Source organism: Castanea sativa, chromosome 1 (genome assembly GCF_040712315.1).
Source record: "Castanea sativa cultivar Marrone di Chiusa Pesio chromosome 1, ASM4071231v1".
NCBI classification, from domain to species: domain Eukaryota; kingdom Viridiplantae; phylum Streptophyta; class Magnoliopsida; order Fagales; family Fagaceae; genus Castanea; species Castanea sativa.
Window position 1 is genome coordinate 14770016 of NC_134013.1, and position 27897 is coordinate 14797912.

Consider the following 27897-nt stretch of genomic DNA (forward strand, 5'->3'; position numbering starts at 1 on the left):
TTGGTTGTCACTCTCAAGATCAAGACAGACCTGCACTGACTTCTGCTACCACCAGAAATTGGCAGCTCATTGTTAAAGTTGCAGGCTGCAAGAGAAGGAAGTGCAAGCGAAGTGGCTATGCTTATTAGGCAAAGGACTAGGAAGGGAGATCAGATTTTCAGTGGGGGAGCTAGCTGCCTATCAACCTCCTGTTCAGTAGCTATTCAGAATGCAATTGTGGAAGCAGCTATAAAGGCTACAAATCTTGGGTTTAGACAAGTTTTGTTCCTTACCAATTGCAAAAGAATCACCCAGGTTTGCAATGGTATTAGTCAACCAAGATGGCAGGAGTCTTCAATGATGACAGACCTTCACTACCTAACGCAGCAGGGTTTAGCCTTTTGTACTTTTTTGTTCCTAAACTTATCCTATGTAATGTTTTAGATATTGCATCTTTAGCTGTCCAAGCTCCGATCAACTACTGTCGGATCTCTCCTAATGTTACTTAACGTTGTTTGTTTTGCTTTGGTATCAAAAAGAAAACAAAAAAATTATGTCGTAAAAAAATTTATATTATTGTCAGTATTTTTGTAATGTTAATTAAATTGTTTATACTTTTTTGCCGTTCCCATTTATACATAATATAAAGTATGAAAACTCATTTAAAATTGTTGGTAAATAACATGACAAGTTATTTTTAATTTTTAAAATTATTACTTAAATGATTTATAACATCACCGGTCTGACTATATCGGTCCAATTTCGGTCCAACTATAAAACTGTGAACCACTTCCTTTTCTGATTCTTTAACCGGTTTGGTTTTTAAAACCATGCTCATAATATCTAAAATATTAGGCATAATATTTATTATTGTTAGCATTTGTTGAGCCACATTAATTTTAGTCCACTTTGGTATGACTAAGTTTAAGTGAAAGTCTTTCTAAACATAAAAAATATGAATGTACAAATGTAATCTTTAAGGCAATTATTCTTTTGTTTTAACGTCGTTTCTTTTAAATAAATTGTATGAGGTTGATTATACATTTAAGCAAAATAAATAAATATATACATATATTAATGTATGTATAATTTTTATTTAAATAAATAATTCAAATTATTCATTCTCTTAAAAGATATTATTATAATAATCAAAACTCATATCAAATTTATACTGAATATGTATAATTTATTCTTTAAATTTTATTGTAGAGAGAGAGAGAGAGAGAGAGAGTACTTGTGATTGAGAACTAAAAAAATACAACACCAAAACAAATGAAATCAAAATAGAGTTTTAAAAATCATAATGATTCATCAATAAAGCAGAGTTGCAAAAAAAGAATAAAAAATCAAGAGAAATAAAATAACCACTTTTCAAGAGAGAATGTGAGAGAGAATAATAAGAAATTTATTGAAAAAAATATAAGAAGAAAAAAAAGTAAAACTAAAAAATATAGTAATAAACACCAAATTATCCAAGTTATGTTATGTAATAAAATGACATTATATTCGTATGTACGATCCTTATAATGCAATATGATAATATATATGAAATCAAAGAGAATAACAAAAATAACAACTTAAAAACACAAAACTTAATCACATGAGTTCCTAATAATACAAAAATTCAACAATGTAAAGTAGAGATGCAAGAAAAACATTTTAAAAAAATCCACCAAAAATGAAAAAAAAAATGAAAAAGAGAAAGAGAAAGAGAAAGAGAGAGAGAAATAGCATTTTTTATGTAAAAAAAAAAAAACTATTAATAGAATGGAAAAGATAATTGTAAATTTATAGTAAGAAGAGGGGAATAAAAAAAGTAAAAAATAAAGGAAGCAAAAGGGATATAAGAAAAGTGATATTAAGGTAAATAGTAGTGGGGAGATAAAAACGTAAAAGAGATGAGAAAAGTTAGAGACAGTATAATAATAAGTTGAGAAATTAATAAGAAAAAAAAAGAATTAAAAAAAAAAGGATAGAATGTTGAAAATAGATGAATGATATGGCCACTCAATAGGTGTGTGTATAGATTATTCACTTCTACGGGAGAGGAGGGAGGACTTCGGCTGCCCACACATCCAATGAGAGGAGGCTAGACTCCTCTCGTAGGAGTGAATAATTTCTCTTTTGCAAAGGTGGAACTTTTAACCTTCTATGATTTCGTCTTCTCTCATGCTTAAATAGATCATTAAAGTGAATCTTTGGAGACGGTAGTACATGTCAATTAACTGTTTCATTTCAACTACTGAGTTAATTAGATGTACCCAAAGGAACTTAAAAGTAGTGAATTGTACCATCTCCAAAGACAATTAAATGGTCCAGAAATTGGAATCCTACTTATTTAAACTAATTGAAAGGGCATTATCGATTAAAACCATTTATTTGCAATTGCAGTTTTTTTTTTTTTTTTTTTTTTGAGTTAGAAAACAGGACATTAGGAAATAATGCGATAATTAAGGAAACAATAATAAGCTGTTACTGTAAGTCCACTGCACAACTCACAAGGGATATTTGCAAATGAAACAAGAAAAAAGGAAACCAATTCAAACAACTTTAACTCATTCTTTTATCAATGTCACTAATAAAATTTCTTCCTTTCATCTTAATTGTACATCAGAGAGGAGATACTATCAGCCTTGATGGACCAGAAGCCAAACCAAAGTTATTGACGCTCTCATTCTATGTGTCAAATTACTAAAGTGAGATGTAAAGGAAGGTAAATTTTTCTTACCTTTTTTTCCCTTTTCTTTTTCCTCATCACTAGAAAATTATATACTACACTTTGGAAGCTATTTAAATATCTTCTAGCACTGATGATACATGCAATCTCACTATAAAAGAAGACATTAACAAAAAAAAATGGTTTCCTACAGCTGTTATGAAGCAGATGGATGATCTTCACCCTGCTCGACAAGCACACATCTCGAAGGAGGACCAAACATGCTCAAAAATACCTGCAAACATAGAAGCTACAAAAAATGACTTTCTCCTTATATTATTAATTTCTCTCATAGGAGTAGCAGTGGAATACATTTGGCTGACATTGATTTTTCTATTAAAGATCCATAGCTGACCCCAAAATTTTGAAAATAAAGCTTGGTTGTTATTGTTGTAGGTGTATCAATGGAAATCAATTTTACTTTAACTGTCTAGAATTATTCATTGTCTTTACCCTATTTTTTTGGGAGAGAGGGGGGGGGGGGGGGAGATCGGGTCATAACCATGAGCCTTATAAGGTGTTTGTAAATCATTCGACTTTCGAAGAAAATAAGGCTCCCTATGTGCTAACACCAACGGATATCATGAAAACTCAGAATAAACATTTTTTTTTAATAACTGATACATGGAACAAATAAGATCATGCAACAAAACTAGAGGTATTTACTGACTTTCATGTGGCAGGCAACAGCAAGTCAAAACATCCAGTTATCATCATTTGTTATGTTGACATACTGGCCAAAATGGTGCCACTTTCTTGTTGCCATCTTTATTTTAACGTAATTTTTTGGTCCTTCTGTTGCTATAGAGTGCTTATTGGAGTCAAGATTTTTTATGATCCTAGTATCCTCCATGGATACCACAAATCACCAAGATTGTTCATGATTTCATTACCTACATGGATACCACAAAGACGAAGACATTCTACAAGAAAGTAGTGACAGAGTATCTTGGACTTACGGGTAAGAATACAAGTCCATGCAAGAAACCAAGAAGCACCAGTGCCAGGTACATTTTAAAGTAATAAACCTGCAAAGCACAAGCAGGGAAGATATTAATGACAATGGAAAATATTGGCTTATTCAAAATTAAGAGGGAGCAATTATTACCACAAAAACTTCTGTCCTTGAGAAACAAAGAACAATCACTCCAACTAGCTTTGTCAATGTGATTCCACTACAAAATTATGTCGAAAATTTGTATATTTGTTATTGAGAACACTTTAAACTGAAATCAAACTTACAATGGAATTTCAACAGGTAAGCTAGGGCTAAATATTTTGCAACAGGGTCAGGAGGAAACCATGGTTTAATGGTTATCCACAAAATAGGAGGGAATTTAGACCATGCAATTAGAAGCTGAATTCAGGACTACAACTACAGCTATGTCAATATAGCACAATAGTCCGTTTATGTCAAAATTAATGCAAATTTTTCAGTAATCTGGACATTAGCTCTTTTGACTGAAAATAATATTTTACCTGAAGACAGATGCCCCCATTGTACCCAGAGCCTCCTTTGTGCGTTGGTCTTTATCTCCACTGCTTACCTGTACAAGAAATTCCTCTATTATGGCACTAACAAAAACAGTAAAGCAAGAAAATAAAATGTCCCAATATTTGGAAGAGGAGCTATCAGCATCTCATCTCACCAGTCATGACTTTCAAAATAAATTAAGTTTTCACAATGAAGAAAAGCATTCAAACTTTCAAAGGTTGGAAGTTCTATTAGTACACTTCCTTGCATAACACTTCCATTTCGCTTTTCAAAGAATATTGTAATCATATCAAATAAGGTATTTGATATTGTTTTCTTTTTAGAGGTTTGTATAAAAATATTGAAAATAACTTTAATCAAATGTGAGAAATTGAATAGCTTGCAACAAAATTTATTTTATGATTCATACCTTTTTTAGAAGGATATTTTCATATTTGAAAAATATACATAATGTAATATGGAGGAAACAAACTAAGTTTGCAATAGTCCATCAAGAAGCCAAGGGTACCAACCGAGAAAGCATGCGTCACATGCACACAAAATTCAACAGCAATGCCCACTGACATAACAAGGTTAACAACAGAGACTGCATTCAATTGGATCTCCAGAATTGCCATCACACCCTGTACAATGTCATCTTGTAAGCGATGTAACAGGAAAACAACATATGGTCAATTCTAAATTAATTAAAGCAAAATTAACATCACCATTGCAAATGAAAAGTTCAATAATTATCAAGGAAGAAAATTACCATGAGATCCACAACAATCATTGCTAACACCAGTAAAATAATTGCTGAACTCCAAAAACTACAATTAATAGGCAAAGAATAAGAAATGAGATCAGTCATTCCAGAAAGATTAAAACTCACTGACAAGGTGCAAAAATACAAAGGGCTATTATCCAAACCGATAGATAAATATGTTGATACTGACCTGCACGTGATAATTAAACAAACAATAAACACTGCACCTGTTACATCATCAAAGAAATACAATTAATGCTTCTAAAATGTAATAGATTATTACACAAGTCACTATAAAATCTAAAATTTAAATTGATCAAATAAAAATATTTAGACAAATAATAATCAAATAGCACAACACACACCCATAGAGGAGGGTATTATTGCAATACAGAAGTAGCAGGCACAATCATATCCTTAGTTGTTTGATGGTTTCAATGTAGGAGTTGAAGTTGAATGCCTTAAACTCTATAAGGAATAGTCTTAACTTCCAAAGTGAGGCTACATTTAAGAGTGATCAGAGTCGTTTTGTGGAGGTTTTGTGAATTGTAACTAATTGGGCATCACATACATAATTTTTGTTCATCAAGTTCTTAAAATTCAATGTTTTAAAGTTTATGATTTCTAAATTGATCCTCTAGCTCTTATTTTAAAGATGTTTTCTAAGCTAAGTTATTTTTAGAATCTAATTGCATTTTAAACTAACTTTTCCAAAAACTTGTTCTTTGAAATTTTTAAATCTAAGTGATTTTAAATTTATATTCCTTGGTTCCAAATAGTACTTAGAATGTTTGTCACTTGTCTTTTATTAAATTGTGTTTATAAGCTCTCCAATCCTTATGTGCTTCATGGGAGAGGCAAGCATCCTATGTTTTACATTCAATTTGATATCGTGCTCTTGCATATGTCAAAGATTCTTATTACTTAGTAAATATTTGTAATCTGCATAAACTTCACTTATGTTATGAAATATGATATCTGAACCATAAAGTGTTTTAAAAGTTGATTAGATATATGTGTAAGCTCCCTCATATGGTGGGGAGCACTTAGGGTTGCTTGGAGTCAACACCAAGCAACTGGAGTAGGCACCAGTTGTAAAACTAAACAAACATTTATTATCAATCTCAAAACTGTCTTACAAAGCTGAAAAAATGTGCTTAAATAGAGAATGATAAAATGCATAAGAAACCTTAATTATTAAATGATTGAGCTTGGTAGGTCTTCAAGCCCATTATTAGCAGGCTCCATTCATAAGGCCACAGGTTGGGCCATCTTCTTTTTACTTTTATGCCCGTAAGTATGAATAATTGGAGGTCTAAATTTTGTAACCAACATCTCTCTCCATTAGGGGTTAGATGGTGGTGTCCACTCACAAGGAAGTATGTGAGAACGTGTGATACGCGTGTAGGAGAAGTATACCGGTCAATTTTTTGTGTGTTGTTGAATGATTTTAAGAATTTAAATGCATATATTTTAAGGGATTTAATTTTGAACTAAATTTAAGACTTTTAAGTTGATATGGTTATTCAAAATATTCATGTGTAGTATGACTCTATTCCGCCGTGTGTCATGTATAATTGCTTATTGTAGTATGAATCTGTTCTGCTATGTGTAATGTATAATTGCTTACCGGGCTATGTAGTTCATTCCTTCATCGACAACTTTCATATTAAAGTTTAACTGAGAGCTGTAGCTTTGGAACACTCAATAAAGTACGCAATTAGAGCTTCGTAGAACTTAGGCAAATTCGATTGTGATTGGCTTTATCTACAGGATATTAATTATTTCTATTTTGTTTCAGATTGTAAGAAATTTGAATTTCTTTGTAGGAGATTTATTTGACAGTTTAGTAACTTTAATTGACATTTGCTAGAACAATTAATTAGTCATGTACCTAATTTTGCGTTTTATGGATTTGGATCATTACAACATAGGTCCCAGTTAAGTGTAATATCAATACTGTCGTTCACACACACAGACATACATATATATTGCAAGAGGTTATTATTTCAATATACAAGTAGCAGGAAAAATCATATACGGTTCAGGCTGTGCAACAAAGTATTTTGTGCAATAAAAATGAAGACCACTTAAATGCTAAATTTATTAGCACAGGACATAGATCCCATTTAAGTTTCTAAAATCAATGCTGTACTGAAAAAATAAGCACTCCAGTTATTCAAATGATAGGAGTTCTCAAATTCACTAACCAATTGCTATGGCAAGGTTGATCAGTGCTGTCCTCCATATATCAAGGTATTGCTCAAAAAACATATAAAACACTGAATATGGGAAGATCTCAATCTGCACCAAAAAAGTAAAATTTCACTTCAACAAATGTAGCATGATTAGTACAAAGCCCATTCTGCAAAATGTTGCACCTATTTTAAGAGAAAGGAAAATAATTCTTATTCATTGAATGGATAGAAGATTCACTATTCTTACTGTTCTACCATCAATAATATCGTAAGAACTTCTACCCAAAACTGGGGCAAGAAATATTTGTATAGAATTGAGAAGCACTGAAATATTACCTTCAAAGAATCAGAAACCTTTGAACTGAACTCTCGAGCAGCCCTCATTGAATTAACATAGTCAACCTAAAATAAAAGAAAGAGGAGCTCTCTTTAACACAAGGTGAGAAAGAAAACAAATAGCATTCTAACTCATGATGAAAGGAACTTTCATACCTGCTTGTTTAGGGGGGTATGATACGTACGGAATGATGATGCTTGAATAATGCCATTGTCATATCCTGATGAAGTATGATTAATTAGCTACTACCAAGTTTAGTTTTAAAACAGATACTATAGGTTCAATCAATAAATCATTATATGTTAATTTCCTGAGAGTAATAATGGAAGGACAAATACTAAATCCAACCAACCTTCTAGTTCCACACTAGTAGTGTAAGCCCCATGGCCACCTTTAGCACAATCAGCAGAGGGTAGAGCATCCAGGAACCATGGAAGCTTCTCCTTAAATTGCACTGTAGATGGACGATCATTCTGCAAATCTGAGTGACGGAAGCACTGACAATCTCCACAATTGTTAGTAATTAAGACCTCTAAATTTAAATATGTTAAATAGACAAACAAAAATTGAATTATACTACAAAACAATTAGACAAAAGATTCATCCAAAAGATTTTTTTTCCCCCAATCTACTGTGCAAAATTTACCGTGGTACAGTCTTTGCATACTCCATTCACGCCACAAGAAACATCATTTGAAGAACAGCAAGGAGGCTGGAAGAAAACAAACTTCAGTAAATTCAATGGGATGTGCTTGGTACTGAACAAGATCAGTATTAATAGCTGAGTCAGTTCCCCCAAAACTGATAGGGAAGCATGATTGTTTATAGCACAATCATTGTTATATTCTTACTACGAGAAGTCATGCGTAGTTAATCATGATATCCCCTAAAAAAGACAACTTATTACTTTGAGTCTCACTACTCTTAAAGTTGGAAAATAGCAATTCCACAGTTCCATTTTGAGAGCTCATTTTGACCTAGCCATTATATAATTTCAAACCTTTTTAGTATTATTACAAATTCCAATACTGCAAATGAAATTCTAATGTTAACCTAAAGCAACCAGAAAACAGAAAATGTGACAGAAAAGATAGGCCATTATAGGGAAAAAAAAACATTATTATTATGCCAATGGACTTATTGGGTCATGACCTGATCATCAGGGGGGCAGTAACTCCCATTTGTGAACTTCCGACAGCACCCAAATGCTTCTGGTGACATCCACACAAGAAAATCATCAAGCCATGATGCAGCTGGCATGGCTATGTAACTTGATTCTGGTGTTAAGGACGCTCTTGCAATCTACAGAAGCAAAAGAGACACAATTCATATCAAATAGAACAAACTAAGGGGACAACCAAAGATATAAAAAGACAACAAAACAAACCAGTCATATGTCAACCTCTACAAAAGATTCACGTTTATATGAAAGTGATTTACTAAATCAAAAGTGTGTTATAAGAAAAACATTGAACAACACACCCAGACTTTTTATGTCAAAGGAAAAAGTTTTTACCTCGTTTAAAAGGGAGTCTGAATCACATTGGCTAATGGAGCATAACTGGTTTGTATGTCTTGATTCTGAGCTGAGGAATAGATCAATATCAGTATTGTAGTCTTAACTTAGTGACAAACATGGATCTAAATCAAGGTTCACCCTTCAACCCTCCTCTTCCTCTTCCTTCACAGACACATGGTGGTAAAAAATTCAGGTTGAAAAATCAACAGTAACAAAAAAAGGCTTCATCAAACACCAGTAATTAAATTTCTGAAGATTAATTTGTATAAAATACACAGGAGGCATGCGCCTTGGCAGCTGGCACTTGGTCCTTTCTCTCTTTTTATAAAGGTGGAGAACCACAAGTATGATAAGAAGAATAACAACATAGCTACAAAGGTGATTAAATTGGAACAAAAAGGGAATATAATGACACTATGATACCTATAATTATAGTTCTTCACAACAAAATAGAGTGGTGGTCCAATTCTGAGATACTCTGAAACATTATTAAAATACCCCTGTATAAAACAGAATTTTAGTCTTAGCATACACCAAACAAATAGTTCTTTTCATAATATATAGGCAATGAGGTGTAAAGTAGTTAAACCTGAAGATAGGAGTCTCGGGGAAGAACAATTTTCTGTTCCAAACCAGGTTCAATCCTAGTGCATAATGCCTAAGAGATGTAAAGCAATAAAAAATTAATTAAGATGCATAGGAGGCACAAACAGATAAAAGGAGAATCTCACTGAATGTCAAAAGATAATGATTTTTTTTTTTTCAAATATCCACAAAAACTCACAATGCTAGCCAATGCACATCCAAGAAAGAGAGAAATGACAACTATTTTCACTCCCCAAAGACTGAGAATAGGTGCATGGACTTCCTGAAATGCAAATCAAAGCTCAACTGGATTAGACATTAAGGAAAGACAACCATATAAAGAAAAAAAAAATTACAAGAAAAAAGAAATTCAAAATCACCACACAAAAATGACCCTATTTTAAAAAAAATAAATATTTAGCATGAATGACTCCTCAAGAGTGGAAAAACAATGTTTATCATTAATGATCACAACCACAATAGCATGTATACTATACTCAACAAAGCATCATGCCATGGCCCAAGTACTAAAGGTAGATATCATCATGCATTTTACAGTCAAGTTTCACAAAACCTCTAGTCTCAGCAATACAGTTACCAGTACAACATGGAAAAGTTGTAAACCTTCAGAGTGCAGGTTGGTTCAACATCACTGCTATCAATACTGACCAAGACAGCAGTACTAATATAAACATGCCTAAAAGTAATGTTCAAAAATCGTACATGTTCAATTATGGTGTTTTACAAAATCAAATGATGCACCCTTAACAATTACATGTCTTAGTGAGGCATGTGAGCAACAACCTCCACAAACAATGGTGGAGGTTTAACTTTTGTAAAGTTACTTTATCTTAAGGTACAAATAAATTGCTTTGAAATGCATAATATTGACAAATTTAAATATGTCAAAAACATATCATATGCATGACATGCACACTGAATGATAACCTAGGCATGCATAAAATTTTGCTGACGGTCAAGGAGTATAACGGGCCTACCAAACTAAAGAAAAGTAACCAATCTCCACACTCTGCGAACATATTCATATTATTATGACTATGTATGAGATGGGTAAAATTGTGATATCAATGTAATTACCCACATATAAAAGAATATACATGTGTTAAGATAAATTAATAAAACCTAAACACACTTTCTGAGAACATGGTATAAGAAACATAGGGGGCATCAAACTAAGACATGTGATCAAACTATTCAATTCTCAAAATATTAATCTAATAAAAAGTTTTGATAGGTTGATGGCACAACCATAGTGTGGTTATGGAGTGGTTGATGGAGTTAGTTATCATTCGATTTTTTTTATGCTTTATTTGGTTATTCTAAAGTCAAGGTTACTTTTGTAATTTTACTATTGTTGGGTATGGGCGATAATTGTGGACCTTGGATTTTCTTTTATTAATAAGTAAGTCTTATTTAGTGTAGTATTTAAGTGTGGGCTTTGGTTCAATTCCATTAGGGTTTGGTTTACTAGTCAAAGGAGTTCTAGTTCTAGTAGGAGAAGTGTGATATTGTACTCCAACAAGTTAGAGTTGATCAATAAAAAAGGAATGTTTTGCATATTGAGGAAAAACACAAATTGGGAAGAAATTCTATTTCCATTTCTTTTTCCCCTTTTATCAACCCTAAATCAAATCGTTTCCCTTTTCTAACCCAAATTCGTTCTTAAACCCTAACCCTCCTTCTAAAGGTTCTAAACCCAAAATCCAAAAATTATCCTAAACCTTAACTCACCACATGCGCATGTAAGACAAATTCTCCAAATTGTCCCATGTCAGTGGTGTAATGTCACAAAGAGTTACAATGATCACGTAACCGTACATGTGAATTCTCAATTACAGAGGACATTGAGGGTACTTTCCATTGAATCCATTGAGTATAAAATCGGATCATTGGTCTAAACTATACAAGATAAGACTAACATAAAAATTTTGACAAACAAAAAGAAAGAAAGAAAATAATTACCTTCATATATCGAACCAGTAATCCAGGTTTTCTGTGATCAATGCCTGTAATTTCAGTAGTTAGTCTTAAATTAGATTTAAGTGCAGTGTACAAGAAGAGATGAACAGCTAAAAAATGAAAAGAAAACACACACACACACACACATATATATCATGCAAGGAATTCATGCATCAAAAAAACTATATCAGAGGTATGGATCAATTAATTGTAAAATATAAAATAACCAAATTTACCTTTATCAGAGTCAGCATAAGATGAAGAAACTCTTACACAAGGAAAGCAATCAACTCTCTTATCCTCAGCTCGGAGAAAGTCAAAAACAATCAAAGCAACAAAAGCAGTAACTTGCAGAAGGAAGTCCAGGAGAACAGCCAATGCTGCAAAATAATGAGCAAATGGAATTTAAACAATTGACTAGAAATAAATCATGACAATAATAGAAATATAAAAAAATATTTCCCACGCAAAATTTGGAATGCATGAACATTTTTAACCTGCAAACATGGAGAACACACGGCAAGCTGGCATAGGAATAAAACTCCCAACTGCAAAGGCTAAAACCTCTGAAAGACTGGCTAGTGTTATGGATGGTCCAACTTCCACAAGTGCATTGCTTATCCGTCCTTCTAAAGGCAACTCTAAAGGTTGCCGCTTAACAGCATGCACCAGAATACACATATTATCCACCCCAACCTGATATGGCAAAACACCATCCATATAAAGATACAATGTAAAACAGAACAATGGGGAGAAATGGTGGAATTCATCACTAACGATAGACAAATCATTGAGTGATCTTCATACAACTACAACAAGGATGCACCCAAAATCGTTTGTATAGATACAAAAGGGCAATCAGTTAACTGTATATGGGTAAAAAATTAATGAAGAAAAATCTTCACAACTAAGATATGACATTCTATATATAGAGAGTACTAAGCACAACAAAATAAGATTGGTGTGTCTCCTTCCAGTCAAGAACATTGTAATCACAAATATGACAAACATATAAATCTAGAAGATACAGGAAGGGTAAGAACTTACAGCTAGAACGAGAAATGGAATAACTTCCATAATGATTAGTGTAGATTTAACTCCAATGGCGCTAAAAAATCCAACAGAAGCGAGAACGGACAACATGACAAGCATAACTCCACAGAGACCAAGCAATACCTGGAATCCAGTCATCTTATAATATCAATTATACAAAAAATAAGATAAGATTTCCTTAGCAGAAAATTTAACATTTCTAAAACTAAATAGCAATAGAGCATTGCTCCATAAGAGCATAAAGGCCCATCATGATATAGAAGAACATCGAAACCTTGGATGAGACCATACCTTAGATGAAATATAGAAAGAAGATAAACGAGGTGTATCACCCAAAGTAAGAGAAATGTAAGCAAACATCACAAGGTAGCTTATCTGCAACCAAAAAAGGGAGCAAATATAGACAAGAAATAAAAATCTTCATGTAAAAGTGCATTTAAATATAATATAATATAAGGGAAAAAGAAAAAAGAAGAAGCTCATCCACAGGACTGTGGACAATCAAGAGTTTCATTATAAATGAGTTTGGAAATATTTCAAAAGGTATAGCTAAAACAAAACTTTCTTACACTCAAAGACAAATGGGGAAAGAAAAACTTACCACGATAGTAATAGCATCTGCAGTACTTTCTCTTTTTAATTCTTCCTCAATGGAGCTTTCCGATGAAAAAGAAACCGTTAAATTTTTAGATAGCACCATCGGCAGCAACTCATCCTATCACACGGAAGGAAACACGTAGAAGGGATCATGAAAAATGGAGAAAAAACAGCTCTAAACCATTAAAAACCAACAAACTAGTAATGCTAATGTGTGAAAATGCATATAATCAAATCATATCAACTCAGAAACCCTACTTCCTAAATCACAGAATCAAAGGCAGAAATACTCTATACCAACAATTTGGGTGAGCTAGATAAATCCTTTCCCACCATTTTTCAACACATAGGGACATATTATTTAATCATAGGCTGCCATGCCTTTCCTCATATCCTTCATTTATTCCTTTGCTTCAAGGAAAGAGTTGGTATGTTTCCATTTAGAATGCAGATGAGAAAATGCACATAATCAAATTATGTCAACAGTTCAGGATCAGCTATCTTGGTTCCTAAAGCATGGTATTAAAGACAGAAATGCTAAAAGCCAACAATTTGGGTTAGGACCATATGTTTTAATCATAGGCTGCCATGCCTTTCCTCAAAACCCTCATTCCTTTCCTTGTTACAAGTAATAAGTTGGTATGTTTTATAAGTAAAATTTCATTAAATAAGCTCAAAAACACAACGTAAGATCACTGGATGTGTAAAAAGGGTACACACAAATTAAACACTAAGAGTACATCAATCAAGAAAGTCAGGAAAAGCAGAAAAAGAAAACAGACCCAAAGCATTTATCCACTCAAACAAAGTCTTGAGGAATAAAAGCTTCTATTCATGTACTTATCTCTCACAACCCTCACATGTCCTAGAATTCCACTCCCACCAAATACCCCACATGAGGCAATGTGGAATCATACTCCAAATCGCAGCAGTAGCATACCTGTTGAGGTTGCCCTTCCAACTAGCTAAAAGCTCCATTAACACCTTTGGGCATAACCCAGTAATCCCCAACACAAGAAAGAGAGATGATTTACGGTTTCCTTATCCCTCTTACACATGCAGCACCAGTCTACAACAATTAATCTTCACTTTTGGAGGTCACTGGTAGTAAGGATCTTCCCCAAAGCTGCTGTCCAGAGGAAAAAATTGATCTTTGTCATATCTTCAGGCCAACATAAATTCTTCCAAGGAAAGGACTGATGAGAGGTCAAATGCAACACTTTATAACATGGTTTGATTTCAAAAACATTCCGTGAAGATGGAATGCAGCAAATGTATTTATTCTGCCTCTTCTTATCTGCCAAGTATAAATCAGATCCATAAAATTGGCAATTGATTCCAGGTCCCGATCATGGACAGGGCAAACAAACCTGACATCCTGGTGGTAACTATCCCCTACAAAAGACAAAGCCCTCCACAAAAGCATCCTTATCACTGCATTAAGAAATAGTTCTGGGAAATTGTCCCTTAGAGAAAGCCCCCCACACCATGAGTCTTGCCAAAACCTAATTGAAGAGGCATCCCCTACCTTGAAAGTGATAAACTGCTTCAACCCTTCCAACCCTTTTTAATGCCTTCTAGAGGCTTATCCCATACAGCCCAAAAACTTTAGTCTAATCATAGAATACCATGACTTGGGTGATCTAAATTTTGTTGCTATGATCACTAAATGTCATATTTAAATTGTCTTGCATATAATTTAGAATGATTTAAATCAAATAAACATGAATTTTAAACTAGATTCTAGCTTCAAATTGTAGATGACTTCAATGCACTTACTTGAACTTCATAAATCATAATAAATAAATAATGACTTATAAAAATGTGTTATGCTTTGTAACGAACAGGAATGGACAATTTTATATTAACGGATGATTTACCAAGTCATTAGGAAAAAATTGAATACAGTAAAATTGATGCAGGACAAGGAACTCCAAAAAGGGAGACTTGTTTGGGAAACCCCCAAAAAAAAAGAATAAAACAAAATGGACAGAACCTAGGAATATTATAGCACCTAGGGTTTCATGGAATCAGCACCAAGCAAGAGATCATGATAGTTACCCAAGAATCAACACCTGGCTTACTTGGAATCTGCACCAAGAACTGGAAGAAAACTCCCAACCCAAATTTCATTAATCAATGAAAAAAAACATCTAAAATAGACAGTTTTGATCCTTTTAAATAGGATTCTCAAGATATATCATACATTGAAAGAAAATAAACTAGAAATGAGACTACATAAGATATGGAAACAAAAATCAAATAGAATTAAATTCCTCTGATAGCATTAGTCAGAGTCAATTAGCGTCAATCACAATCAATCAGTTCTAAGAAAAAATCAATCAAAATTAATAAGTCAAATCTAGTTTCCACACCAAGAATTTCCTAAACACTGCCAAAAACCAGATATTCAATAATACAGTCACTAACAAAATTCTCAGACTATGTGAAATGGTATAATAGGACTTACACGGATATATTGTTATGTAAATTCCACATAAAATGCATTTTTCTTATAATCAAACTTTTGTAGATGTGTCTAATACTTGAGAGTAGCGCATAGAAAAGAACAATTGCAAGAAAAAACTACTGGAATGACACTAGTGCAGTGAACAAACCTTCACTAACTGAATAAAAGCTTTCTCCCAAGCCACTGCCTTTTGAGTTTCATTCCCTTCTTTATCAATAGCATTGTTTACAGGGTAAGTTATTATGAATGCAGAAGCCTGTCATAGAAATATCACTGTAAGGTTACCTAAGAATAATTGTTCCCAGGGGAACCTCCTACGCAGTCATCTAAAATCCAATCAAGTTTGCAACCTCAAAGGGATGAAAAGATTACCTCAGAATAATTGTTCCCAGGGAAACCTCCTAATGCAGTGCTTGGATCTAGAGGACCTTTAAATGCACTCATACATGTATCTGCAGAAGAATAATGCTAAAAGGATAGAAGTAAATAAAGTGTCAGTAATTAAGATGGGCAGAGGAGGCTATAAAGCCATGACATGAGGTTAAGAAATCTATTCATAGCTGTGGAAAAAGAGTCTCTTCAAAGCCATTGGATAAATTTGAAAGAAATAGACCAAGAAAGTATACAAATATATGAATGGACAAAACTAAGCACACTAATATGTGAAGCTGGTCATCCAATTCAGGAATGAAAACATTGCTGCAATTATTTTCTTTTATTTTAATAAGCATCTAAAATTTGATAACTCTTAAAATGGCAGATCAATTTCACATTATAAGACTACCCAACATCACATTCATTATATCTGCTCAGATATATATTAATTACTTTGGCATAAAAACAAGTGCTCAAATTACAGTGTCAGAGCCAAAAAAAATATTCAGGGGGGCAAGCAAAATATATCATTAAGAGTAGACATCATAGGTTGAAACTCTCTCTAAAAAAATAAAAAAATAAAATAAAATTTTGCATACACTTTGACTTAATGAGCTACATATGGCATAAGATTAATAACAGGGGAAATATATTGCACTAATCATTTACATAAATGTAGTACAATTTTTTTAAATCTAGGTGGCCATTAGTTAAATTTTATATATAAATTCTATTTTTTTATATAAAAAATAGAGGGAGTGGGAGATTTTCAAAATCTGCCCCCTCCCCGATCCTCTGCCCTGGTCCAAAAGATAATTTCTTTTGTGGGAAGATAAATTTCAATACATACATTCATCACCCATCCACCTGATATTAAGTAAATATCAAGCAGTTGGATTGGAAACATATGTACAAGTACCTATACGATTTAGGCCTACTATTACTTTGAGTATACCAATCCCAATCCTATGTATCTATACAAGCAAATATAAAATCATATTATCAAATTGATTAAGATTGTATTGTCGCTGGCAACTTATCTTGAAAATGAAAAGCCTAAAGCAAATGGGAAGGAAAACTTTATCAAAATTCCAAGCATGTGAGAACAGACAAATCAGCAGAAACAAGCTCTCCGGCTTTCAACAACATGAAGATGGAAATTACCACAACATACCTCAAAACAATACTTAAGGTGTTCAACTCCCCCATAATTATCGTAATTTTCTGGATCCATCTTAAAATACTGTCACCAAGAAGACAAAAAAAAAAAAAAAAAGAGAGGAAGAAGCATGTTAATTACATGACTCTAAATATCTTTTGTTAAAAAAAAAGAGCTCATGCCATCAAATATCAAGGTTCCCTAGCCATAATGAATAATTAATATCATGCATCACTTCAACAAAAAGAGATTGTAAACAGTTTAAGATGTTAACAAGATGCAATGACAAGTTGTAAAATAGAGATATGGTATTATTGCACAACTAAAAGAGAAACAGAATGTCAATGGCAGATGCTGCCCATCAATGAAAGATTAAAATAGCTACTTTATATTTTAAATTAAACAAGAAAAGGATATATTAACTTGGCAATGTCTAACAAAAAAATTGCTGATGATTCATAAAGAAAATAAAACAAATAAATAAAGCAAAGCAAAGGCTAATAGACTATTCCCAGTGACTTTAACATAAGTACAGAAAAAGTGTATGTATGAAAATAGCATGTCTTTAAAATACTTGGATTAGACTTCCTTTGAAGTGCATAAAATTGTGCACAGCACAATTAAAATTAAATCAGGAATATTAATTGCACATGAAAATAAGAAAATAAGATTTTGAAAGCGTCATCGGTCATCACTACAGTTCATAGTATCCATTACCCAAAACAAGTTTACCTGCAGAACACTTTGAGTGGCACAATCCTGGTCTAGCGGCTTCATACAAATATCACTGAGACTTATCATTGATCCTAAATAATTTGCACGAATTCCATCAACCTGAATTTTTTTATAGAAAATACGGAAGAAAAAAAAAACACAAATTTTTAACCACACTTACCCAAAAATAAAAATCGAAGGCAAAATATAATTACATACAAATTTTTAACCACGATTACACAAAAAAAAATGAAGGAAATATATAATTACAAATTAAATCACAGTCCACCACATCTAGTTACAACTAAAAAGCTTATAACAGAATGGATACCTTCTTTTGTATTTCAAAAAGTAACTTAATGTTGTTCTCTGTCACTATACTTGGTAATTTGCCATCCACAGCATCTGGAGTTGTTGCTAATATAAGCTGGATAAAGTTAAAAATAAAAAGGCACAGTTAACTACATCAAAATTAAATAAATACTACAAAACCTCCTGCTATAATATTAGTCTCAACTTATCAATTCCCTGATGTTGTATCAAATCACATAATATTTAGTCTCATCTACTCCCTGATGTTGTATCAAATCACAAGTACTATTTTACCAAGGGTCTCAGTATTGGAAAAAAACTGAGACAAATAAAAATTTACAAATACAGTAAATTACAATGACGCTGATTAAGGCGCATAAAACCTATGTATATTATTCTTTGAAAGACAACAACACTCCCCCACCCGCACCCTCACAAAGGAAAAATAAGTCAAAATTAGGGGGAAAAAATGTTATACAGGAATTATTCTCTGACAATGCATGAAAGGAAAGAATAGGGGCATAATGATATATATAGTAATAGCCAAAACTTAGAGAAAATCCAATTAAATTTCAATTGGATTCTCAATTTTGTGGCACGTGTCCCATCTACTTTTTCATTTTTGTATCAAGTGAATTATTGAGTGTAAAAATCGAAGAGTTCAAATCCAATTAGATTCTAAATTGGATTTTAATTGGAGTCCAATTTTGTGCCACATTTCCATCTAATTTTTTAATTTTTATGGTAAGTGAATTATTGAGCGCAAAAACCAAAGTCTAAATCCAATTAAATTCTAAGCTATATGTATAATGAAAAACCGTTACATATTTTAGAAATGTATAGTTTAAAAAAATGTGTAAGCTAATATTAATAACATGTATAATTTGAACTTCTACTAAAAATATATATAATTTGAACTGTGTAATTGTGATTATTTTTAATTGTACCCTGTGTATATGCACAAGCTTACACACTAGTAATAATAATAATAGAGGCATATATATTTATGCACTCAAACACAATAAGATGGGCAACATCTGTTAAAAGCACAAGCAAAGACTGGATCTTGGTCTCCGTAAGGCCTTAAAGACATTAGATTCCTTCTAAACCTAATGAAAGCATGCTAAGTTGACAAATAAATAACTATACACACACAGACATATTATGTAGAACCTGTTCAATTCTGTAAAAAGGCGCAAGGTGGCTGTCAAAAAATTGCTTTTCTTCTGCAGCTTTACTCCCAGGCCCTACCCACAGCTGAAACAGTGTACAAATCACAGTTAAGACGCTTATAGGCAACACATATATGTTAGTGAATATAACACACTAAGAATGATTGCATTGAAAGTGAGAAGACTTGTGAAACAACTAAACAAAACCTGTAATATTGCACATTGATATTGCCTCTGATAAAATATAATCTACTCTCCCCTATGATAGTAACGCCCCCAAACTTTTTTTTCTCTGTTTCTTATTATGATGCTTTTGTAATTTTTGCTGTCTTGAATCCCAAATTTGTATTGGTATCTCCATAAACATTCTCCCAGTAATTCATCAAAGATTCCAAATTCTTTTATTTTTAAGAGTCTAAAATTCTATTAAAATGAATCTCATTAACAGTTGCATAAAAACCTTGAAGCCAAGGAAATATTTCAGTATAAAAAGACCACTAAAGGTTTGAAAATCCGAGATTCCCATGTTTCTTAAGGCTAAAATCATAAAAACAGACACAAATATTGCATTTAAAGTCAAAACAACCACTCCCAACTGAGGAACTAGAAATATAAGCATTCTATAATTGTGTTGATGAAAATGACCATAGGAACTTTCAATTGGCAAAAAACCATTTCATGCATTCATCAGTCCAAGGAGCTTAACATGTACAAGAGAATCTATGTCTCTCAGTGTGAGTGAGATAATTGCTCTTGGAATTACACAAATTATCTTCCTATCATGAATATATGCAAACCGCAAAGTTGAATTCTGACTACAGCAGAAGTGCTGTGATGAGAAAACACAAAGACTTAATTCCAAGAGGAAACTCGAGCAGATTTGACAACAATGGAAACCAACAATAAGGCCTTAAACAAGGCACCAGGAATTAAAAAGAAAGATCTTTAAGCTCCAAATCATACCTTCTCAGGCCGTGTTTCCACCTTGAAACGGATTAGACCCAAACAAAGCACAAGAACTATTGCCAATGATGAACACAAAACTAAGGTTGGATTTCTAGCAACCCATGTTCCATATCTCCTGAACATGAAAACATATACACAATGTCAAAGATCATTCTGACTGTACCAATGTGAGCATCAATGGCATTTCAATGACCTATAGAAGTTTGACATGTATCCTTGCACTACTGACAGTTGGACCCCATTCCTGATTTGAGGATGATCTTCAAGCATCTGACAATCAAAGAAACTTGTAATTATATAAGCCAATGGAAGAGACAGATAGTAAAACAAAAAAGCAGGGTGGGGGGGAGCATAAATTCTTTTTTATAGGTAATATACAAGAATTTATGTTGGTTGCTGACACTAATTCTTCATATTCATACAAACAAGATTCAAGCAAAAAGAAGACGCATGTGCATGAATGTGGCAGGTGACTTCAGGTTCCCACCTTCTCTCTCTTTTACTAAGCTACAGCATAAATAATCCACAAGATTCACCATTGAAAATATGAAGGATACTAGAAACATTAGAGGTAGAAACCCAATTAAGAACATTATTACCATTTCACAGTGGCAGAAAACACATATTTCGCAAACAGGACACAGCAAAAGGGACATTAAAGAGTCAACAGGTAGAGTTTGAGACAATAAAAAAAACAGCAAAATAGGGAAGAAAGAATTGATTGAACAAATACAAGGCAATAATAAGTCAGCTAGCCCATGCTCTAACTATATATATACATATACATATTACTCTTATTTCTGATCCAGTGATTAGGACATCCAGTACACATATAAATAACATTATCTAAAATATGGAAACCATGGTAAAAACTCCCAAAGGGTCAGAGGACATGTGGGAGCTACCATAACTCTAAATTACTGGGTCTATACACACTCCTTCAGGAGATGCCCAATAATTTTGGAGAATGGACAGTGAATAATTTTTCTTTCATTTTAGCCAAAGCTAATGAGTGAGAGCCTCAAACTCAAGTCAAGTTATAAAATTTAATTACTATAATGAGGATGTCAGTTAAATCATTAGAAGTGGGTGGAAAATGCATGCACCTGCATAGGGAGGTTTTCATCCTTTTGCCTGTTAACAGAATGTAGTTGACCACCATCGTTGACATTCAAAAATGATTTTGTTCTAGAACGTGGGTTCCTTTCTCTTGTCCGATGAAACAAACCCCATCCTAAAAACATAGAAACCAATGTGATATACAGGATTGCTAAAGCACAGTCAATACATTTGGCCTGCAGTTGGCAAACATGGAAACCACATTAGCAAAGCCATTTATGTTATAGAAATTCACACAAATCCAAAAAGAAAGAATGCCCTACAAAATTATGCATCTAGAATAAACAAGTAAATGAAAGCAACCACTCAGGTTTGGAACTAAGTACATATGTTCTCTCACCTTTAGAGACCCAACTCTCACTGAACAGGAACCTGCTTTGTGGTGAGCAGGAGGAGCTGTATTAGAGCAGACTGGAGATGAGGGGCAATCACCACAGGAGCAGCCCAATGAAATATCACCACATGAGTAAATAGAAACATTCATAGGTTTCATTCCTGATGACTCAGTAGCATTTGAAAGGAATTTGATGGCATATGGTGAACCAGGCGTGTGCAGTCCAGCCTGTCTACCAATAAAAGCAAACCACTCTGCAAAACAAAAATCACAATAAAAGCACTAAAACTAGAACACAACCTGAATAATGAGTAAATAAAGAAAGAAATAAAAACATGCTCCAGCTTCTTTTTATAATCCCAGACGTTTTATATAAGAAAAAGAAGAAGTGGCTTTTTCTATCAAATTATTTTTGAGTTATCACTTTAAGCAGGGGAAACAGAAAAACAAAAAGAACCATCAGCAACAATTTTTTCTAGTCATGGACACCTAATAGACCTAGGACTCATGCATCCCTTCCTTTCTCACTTCAAGTCCTTAATGATTAAAATTTCCTTTTAAAAATAAATAAATAAATTAATTAATTAATAATAATAATAATAATAATAATTTGTATTAAAAATCAAAATGCAAGATTACAAACGTTGTTTAGGACAGTGAGGTACTAGGTGTGTCTGTATACCCAAAGAACTCTCAAAAAAATGCAAAGATCTATAATTTCTACAAATTATTTGGTATATCCATCTTTACTGATAACCAATTAGATAAAGAGCTCGCAACAATTGATTTGAACCTCACAGTTGACGACTCCTCTGCCCCTTAAAAGTTCTTCTATTCCCCTCCCTCCACAAAAATCCATATCAAACATGATGGTACTAAATCCCATGCTCTATGTCTGAAGGAGATTGGTTTCCTTCTCCAACCTCATCAAGTGCATAAAGTTTCACCCATCAACCTCCACACAACACCCAAAAAAAACCCCATAACCCATCAAAAGTGCCTCTTTATATTTAAGCAATCACACAAAACCTCAAAACTCATTGCTAAAATAAGACTGATTCCACTCTTTTCCCAAAGTTATGTACTCCCAATTTGGATCAATAATATGGCCAGAATAACTAATTTCATTTACGTCATCTGTACCAACCAATTATTGGGCTCATTTAGATGCAACTCTCTAACCAAAGAATATCTCATTCTGCAATACTGCCATCCAAAATCAGTTATGATTCTAAAAGGAATACTAATAAAACCATATATTCTTTAAAGTTGACTAACAGCTAGGGACCATGTATTCAGTGGTGCTATCAACTAGGTCTTTCATCTATCTCAACCATAGAGTAATGCCTTTTCTACCCATGGCAAAACTGATTGGAAAGCAGTCAAGCACCATACTACACTAAATACATGCTTTTAATGTCTCTGAACATATGATGGAATAAGAATACAGGTAATCATGACTAATTGACCATCTGCTTCCAAATTCAAAAGGTCTAAAATAGTCCATAAGTTGCACAAATTTCTAATCAATTAGAAAATTTTCAGCAAATTAGTTTGTTCCAAACACAGAGGGGTCTATAGATGATGGCTAAGCCATTCTCACGTAAGCAAGGACATGGGAAACCTTTAACATCTCTTGTATACTTCCCATGTACTTGGATTGTGGCCCTTTTGCTCTTCTAATGAATATTTTTTACTTGTCACAAAGTTTACACTCAAAAACATGATTCATACAGTAGAAGTCTCAATAACTATCCCCCACTTTAACAAAAACCATTGCACACATATCCTAAGGATGCAATTTTAGAAGGATCAGATTACCTTTAAAATTTTGAGCACCAGCACCAATAAATTGTATAGCCCGAGAATTCATGGTACCAAACTTTACGTCCTTGCAAGAATCATATAACCCTTCACCAAAACTGTCAGTTACGTAAAAATCAATCCCATCCACAGTCATATTGTTATTAACCTGAAAAAGGAATGAGTTTCATAAATGAAGTTAAATGTTTACATGCACCATTATGTATCTATCTCCAATAAGACACACACAGGGGTATGTATGTCACAATCAACTCATCAAATGAGAACAAATACTTTAAAGACTTATTTGCTGAAGCAATTCCAAACTTATATCCAATTAAAGATATTGAAGCAAACAACAATAGAATATACAGGAAACCTACGGGGACACAGTAAGACCAGATATCTAGTAGATGTTGCTGTTAAAACATGTGCTCTGACTACTCAATTTAAGAACCAACAACCATTTATAAATAACAAGATTCCAAATGAATTTATAAGATGCACTTGTTGCAAACAGTTTTGAATTTCATTATACAATTGAAGCACAATGAGGCGCTGGTGCAGACACCAAAATTAGTGCTACTTTGAATTTCCAATGATGTAAAAACTTATTTTATAGGGGATCATAAGAAATTATGTTTTAAATGGTTTTTTTTTATTTTCCTTGTTGATTTATTCCTTATTTCCAATTACTGGTGACTACTCCTAACAACCTAGTTGCTGATGCCTAGGTTTTCCTGCTTGGTGCTGATTCCTAGGATCTCTTTTCTTATTCTACATTCCTTTATCTCCCCTTTCCTATCCCTTTGAACCTGTTCTGCATTGGGGGCATAACAGAATGATAAAATAAAGAGCTATTTTTCAATTTTTGTAAGGAATGATAAGCGGGATCCTGACCTTGGAAATAACAGTCACATTGATAAATAAACTCTGATTTGGAGAGCAGGTAAGCTCACAGAATAGATTTAAGAAGTTTCTCAAGCATGCTGGACAACCTACAAGAAAAGGGATCGCCTGCAAGAAAGGATAAATGTAAAACACATATATAATGGATATTATTTCAGGGATGCAGGACAACTTGTAAAGAAAGTGCAAGAAGAAGAACAATATCTGAAGAGCTCAGCAAGGCACACTCAAGTCCAAAACAATTAATGAAACCAGTAAATATGTGGACTGTTGGCACATGTACCAACAACATTAATAGACTAGGAAAAAAAATCATCAGTGCAGTATATGTGAAAATATTCATCAACTCAGTTCATATGCATCTATGAAAAACAGAACATTTTCCAATTCTAATTCCATTTATGTGAAACATAAGCCTGCTGGTTTCAAATTTAAAAACAAATCTAGAGAAATTAATATTTTTTATTCACACTCTAACAAAATTCAGGCGATATATAGACTTTGGACAAATAAAACAGAAAACCAAGACTGCCATTGTTATGAAGACAAATTAGTGTTAGGCTTTCCCAACAAGTAAAAAATATGAATTATCACATCCAATATCATATAATGCCTGGTATAATTCAGGAGAGGCCAATATTAGCCAAAAATACAAACAAACAAGACAAAATAAGAATCTTACTTGCTGGACTTGTTCCCGTAATGTATTAAACTGAGCTTCTGTACAACAAACATTTCCAGTAATTGTAGGACATAAACTTTGGATCTTTGATGAAAGCAACTCATCTGGCTGGCAAGCATAAAAATATGAAACCGTCAGGTAATAACAGCAAAAGCTTAAAACTAACAGACCCAGAAGTAAGATAGACTGCTACCCACCCTGCTACTGAAACAGGGGTTAACCAGAAACCAAAGAACCCCATATGTTGGATAGAAAAGTTCAAAGGAAACGACTAGTGCGCACAAGCTATTGCACACAAAGTTGTGAGTAATAGTTTTTTAAGTCACGATTTCAGTTAAAAAACAATTTACACACAATTTTGTGTGTAATAGGCAGTGTGTAATAGACATTACTCGAAGTTCAAAGAGAAAAAAAAAAAAAAAATACACACCCACACACATAGATGTAGATTAAAAAAAGAAGAAGTTATACCCCTTTAATTTTGGAAAGGCTGATTCCCACACACACACGTAGATACAAGGATAGAATAACAAACAATAATAATAATAGTTGTAATATTAGTGATGTAACTTCTGTGGTGCTGAAAAGCTAAAATATAAAATAGAGGTTGACAACTCAACCAAAAAAAAAGAGATAATTGTAACAAATACCTTCACAGAAGGGGCACCGTATGGACAGTTCAATAGTTTTCCATCCTCACGTTGTCCACAGATGTCATACATTGCACAATACTCTTCAGAATGCCTTTCCCTAAACAACATCAACAACTAAAAAATCTCAATTTTACGAAGCAAAAATCGAGTTCTTTCATCATATACAGTAAAGCTACTGCTAGGAACAAGTTGTTCGAATCTTGCGAATTTCAACAATCAGGACTCAAAGCAAATTAAATATTATAAATTTTGCAATAATAAGGAGAAAAAAAAAATCAAGATTATTCTTCAGCATATTCAACACTCAGAGTGACATCAAAACAGCATTAGCAACCACATCATTTTAGAAACTGAGCAATTTTATATACCAATTGCAATACTTACTGTGATTTGTAGTTTATCATTTTAAAAAAATAGATATAAAATTTTTTAATTAAAATTAAAAATTAAAAAATAAAAAATAAAAAATGAAGAAGAAGAAGAAGAAGAAGAATCACCCTGATGTGACAGAAGAAGTCAAAAGAAGCCGTGTATCAGGCCTCTCTGCAGTGACTATAGATAGTGTAAATAAGACCTGCACAGACATATATTTTCAAATTTAGCAAGATTAGACACACAAATTCTCCATGAAGCTAGACACACACTGACACACACACACACATGTATATTAAAAGAAGAGCACACATAACATGCATGTATAAGATAACTCGCCAAAATTCACTTTCCAAATTATTACTGTATTATTATTATATAATTTTAAAACTCCGTTTGGTTACTGAGAAAACACTACTAGAAGTTCATCAAAAAAAAAAAAAAAGAGAGAAAACACCACTAGAAAATAAAGAAAGAAAGAAAGAAAGAAAGAAAGAAATTGCTCTGTTTCCACTTCGATTTTTCTTTAAAAAATTCTTTTTATTTGAAAATATTTAAACGATGTAAAACAAGGATTTCTTATAATCATTCATTAATTTTCTCTACTGTAATTTCCTGAAAAGGAAACAGAAAAAAGAAGGGACCGAGAAATCAGGGAAAAGTAGAGAGAAAATCAAGAATCGAGCAAGAACAGGAGGATGATGAGGATGAGGATGAGGATGAGGATGAGAAGCATCAAATCTCTTCTTCTTGCCTGAAACAAGGAAACCGAGAAGAGAAACCCTAGAAAAATCTCCATTGTTGTCCTTCTGCTCCAGATTTCCGTTTGAACACGAGTCATGCGCTTTGTCTCTCTGTTTCTTACTCACAGAGAGAGAAGCTCTGAGTGGAAAAATAATAAAAGCGAGCCGTTGAAGGGCGTTAGAAACGTGTTTTATGGAGTGAAGAGAGTCAAAATCGTGTATTTATAGTAGCTTACTGAGACAGTGAGATGGAATTTAATTCAGTACAGTCCTACTGATGTTGCCAACTTTACTGTTCTCGAAAAGAGTATTTTTTTTACTTTTTTTTTTTTCCTCTCTCAAAATCTACGTATGACTATAATTTTACGAAATTACCCTTGCTTTCGGTCGATTTGTCTGGAATCTAGATGGTCATTTTTTTTCTGTTTCTTTTCAATCGATGAATTTGATTGTCTTGGTTGAACATTGGTCATTGGAGTGAGTATGTTTATGGGAGTGAGGATGTTTCAGTAATTTGGCTTATTAAGAAAAGGACTTGCTACTTTATGCGCCAGTTCTGTGCAAAAGTCAGGCGCAATGCCAACAGAACTCAACTCTGATTCAGATCATGTACACACTACACTACACTACAGTAAAGTTACTATAACTTTGTTAAACATTTATAAATTAAACATTAGCTATAAATGCCTCCATTAAAAACACTAATATTAATTAAGATAAATACAGTTAAATTTTTTTTTATAGGAAGTATAGTTAAATGTTATAATTGAATAATTTCAACTAAATTTAAACAATTAACATTAAGGGTCCGTTTGGATAGAGCTTATTGCTGAAAACTGAAAACTGAAAACACTGTACCAAAATAAATTTTAAATGTATGAATAGTACCGTGGGACCCATTTTTAATAAA

At 33.1% G+C, this 27897-nt stretch overlaps 1 protein-coding gene across 1 annotated transcript; it reads right to left on the bottom strand.

Annotated features, from left to right (window-relative positions):
• Positions 1 to 2518: 2518 nt before the first annotated feature.
• Positions 2519 to 27182, bottom strand: LOC142613607 (uncharacterized). The gene is made up of 39 exons (XM_075786034.1): positions 26999 to 27182; positions 26370 to 26446; positions 25870 to 25969; positions 25220 to 25327; positions 24529 to 24645; positions 23647 to 23797; positions 21832 to 22079; positions 21479 to 21667; positions 20566 to 20642; positions 20370 to 20487; positions 19408 to 19491; positions 18254 to 18349; positions 17941 to 18042; positions 17224 to 17292; positions 16047 to 16142; positions 15823 to 15930; positions 13209 to 13322; positions 12899 to 12982; positions 12602 to 12730; positions 12052 to 12250; positions 11791 to 11934; positions 11558 to 11601; positions 9774 to 9857; positions 9579 to 9647; positions 9413 to 9489; positions 8987 to 9056; positions 8623 to 8772; positions 8117 to 8182; positions 7823 to 7967; positions 7626 to 7690; positions 7470 to 7535; positions 7146 to 7239; positions 5126 to 5162; positions 4942 to 4999; positions 4703 to 4813; positions 4175 to 4242; positions 3804 to 3870; positions 3655 to 3723; positions 2519 to 2930 (listed from the first exon to the last, which is right to left on the bottom strand). The coding sequence occupies exons 1-39, from the start codon at positions 27083 to 27085 to the stop codon at positions 2853 to 2855; spliced, it is 3915 nt and encodes a 1304-aa protein (XP_075642149.1). The 5' UTR covers positions 27086 to 27182; the 3' UTR covers positions 2519 to 2852.
• Positions 27183 to 27897: the final 715 nt, after the last annotated feature.

What these genes read in the sequence shown, in the direction of transcription:
- LOC142613607 (XM_075786034.1), bottom strand. Translation starts at nt 27,085, where the DNA reads ATGACTCGTGTTCAAACGGAAATCTGGAGCAGAAGGACAACAATGGAG. An exon ending in ATGTGACTGTTATTTCCAAG is followed by an intron (nt 23,798 to 24,528) that starts GTCAGGATCCCG and finishes TTCCTTTTTCAG; the next exon opens with GTTAATAACAATATGACTGT. An exon ending in CTTTTTACAGAATTGAACAG is followed by an intron (nt 18,350 to 19,407) that starts GTTCTACATAAT and finishes AACTTTATCCAG; the next exon opens with CTTATATTAGCAACAACTCC.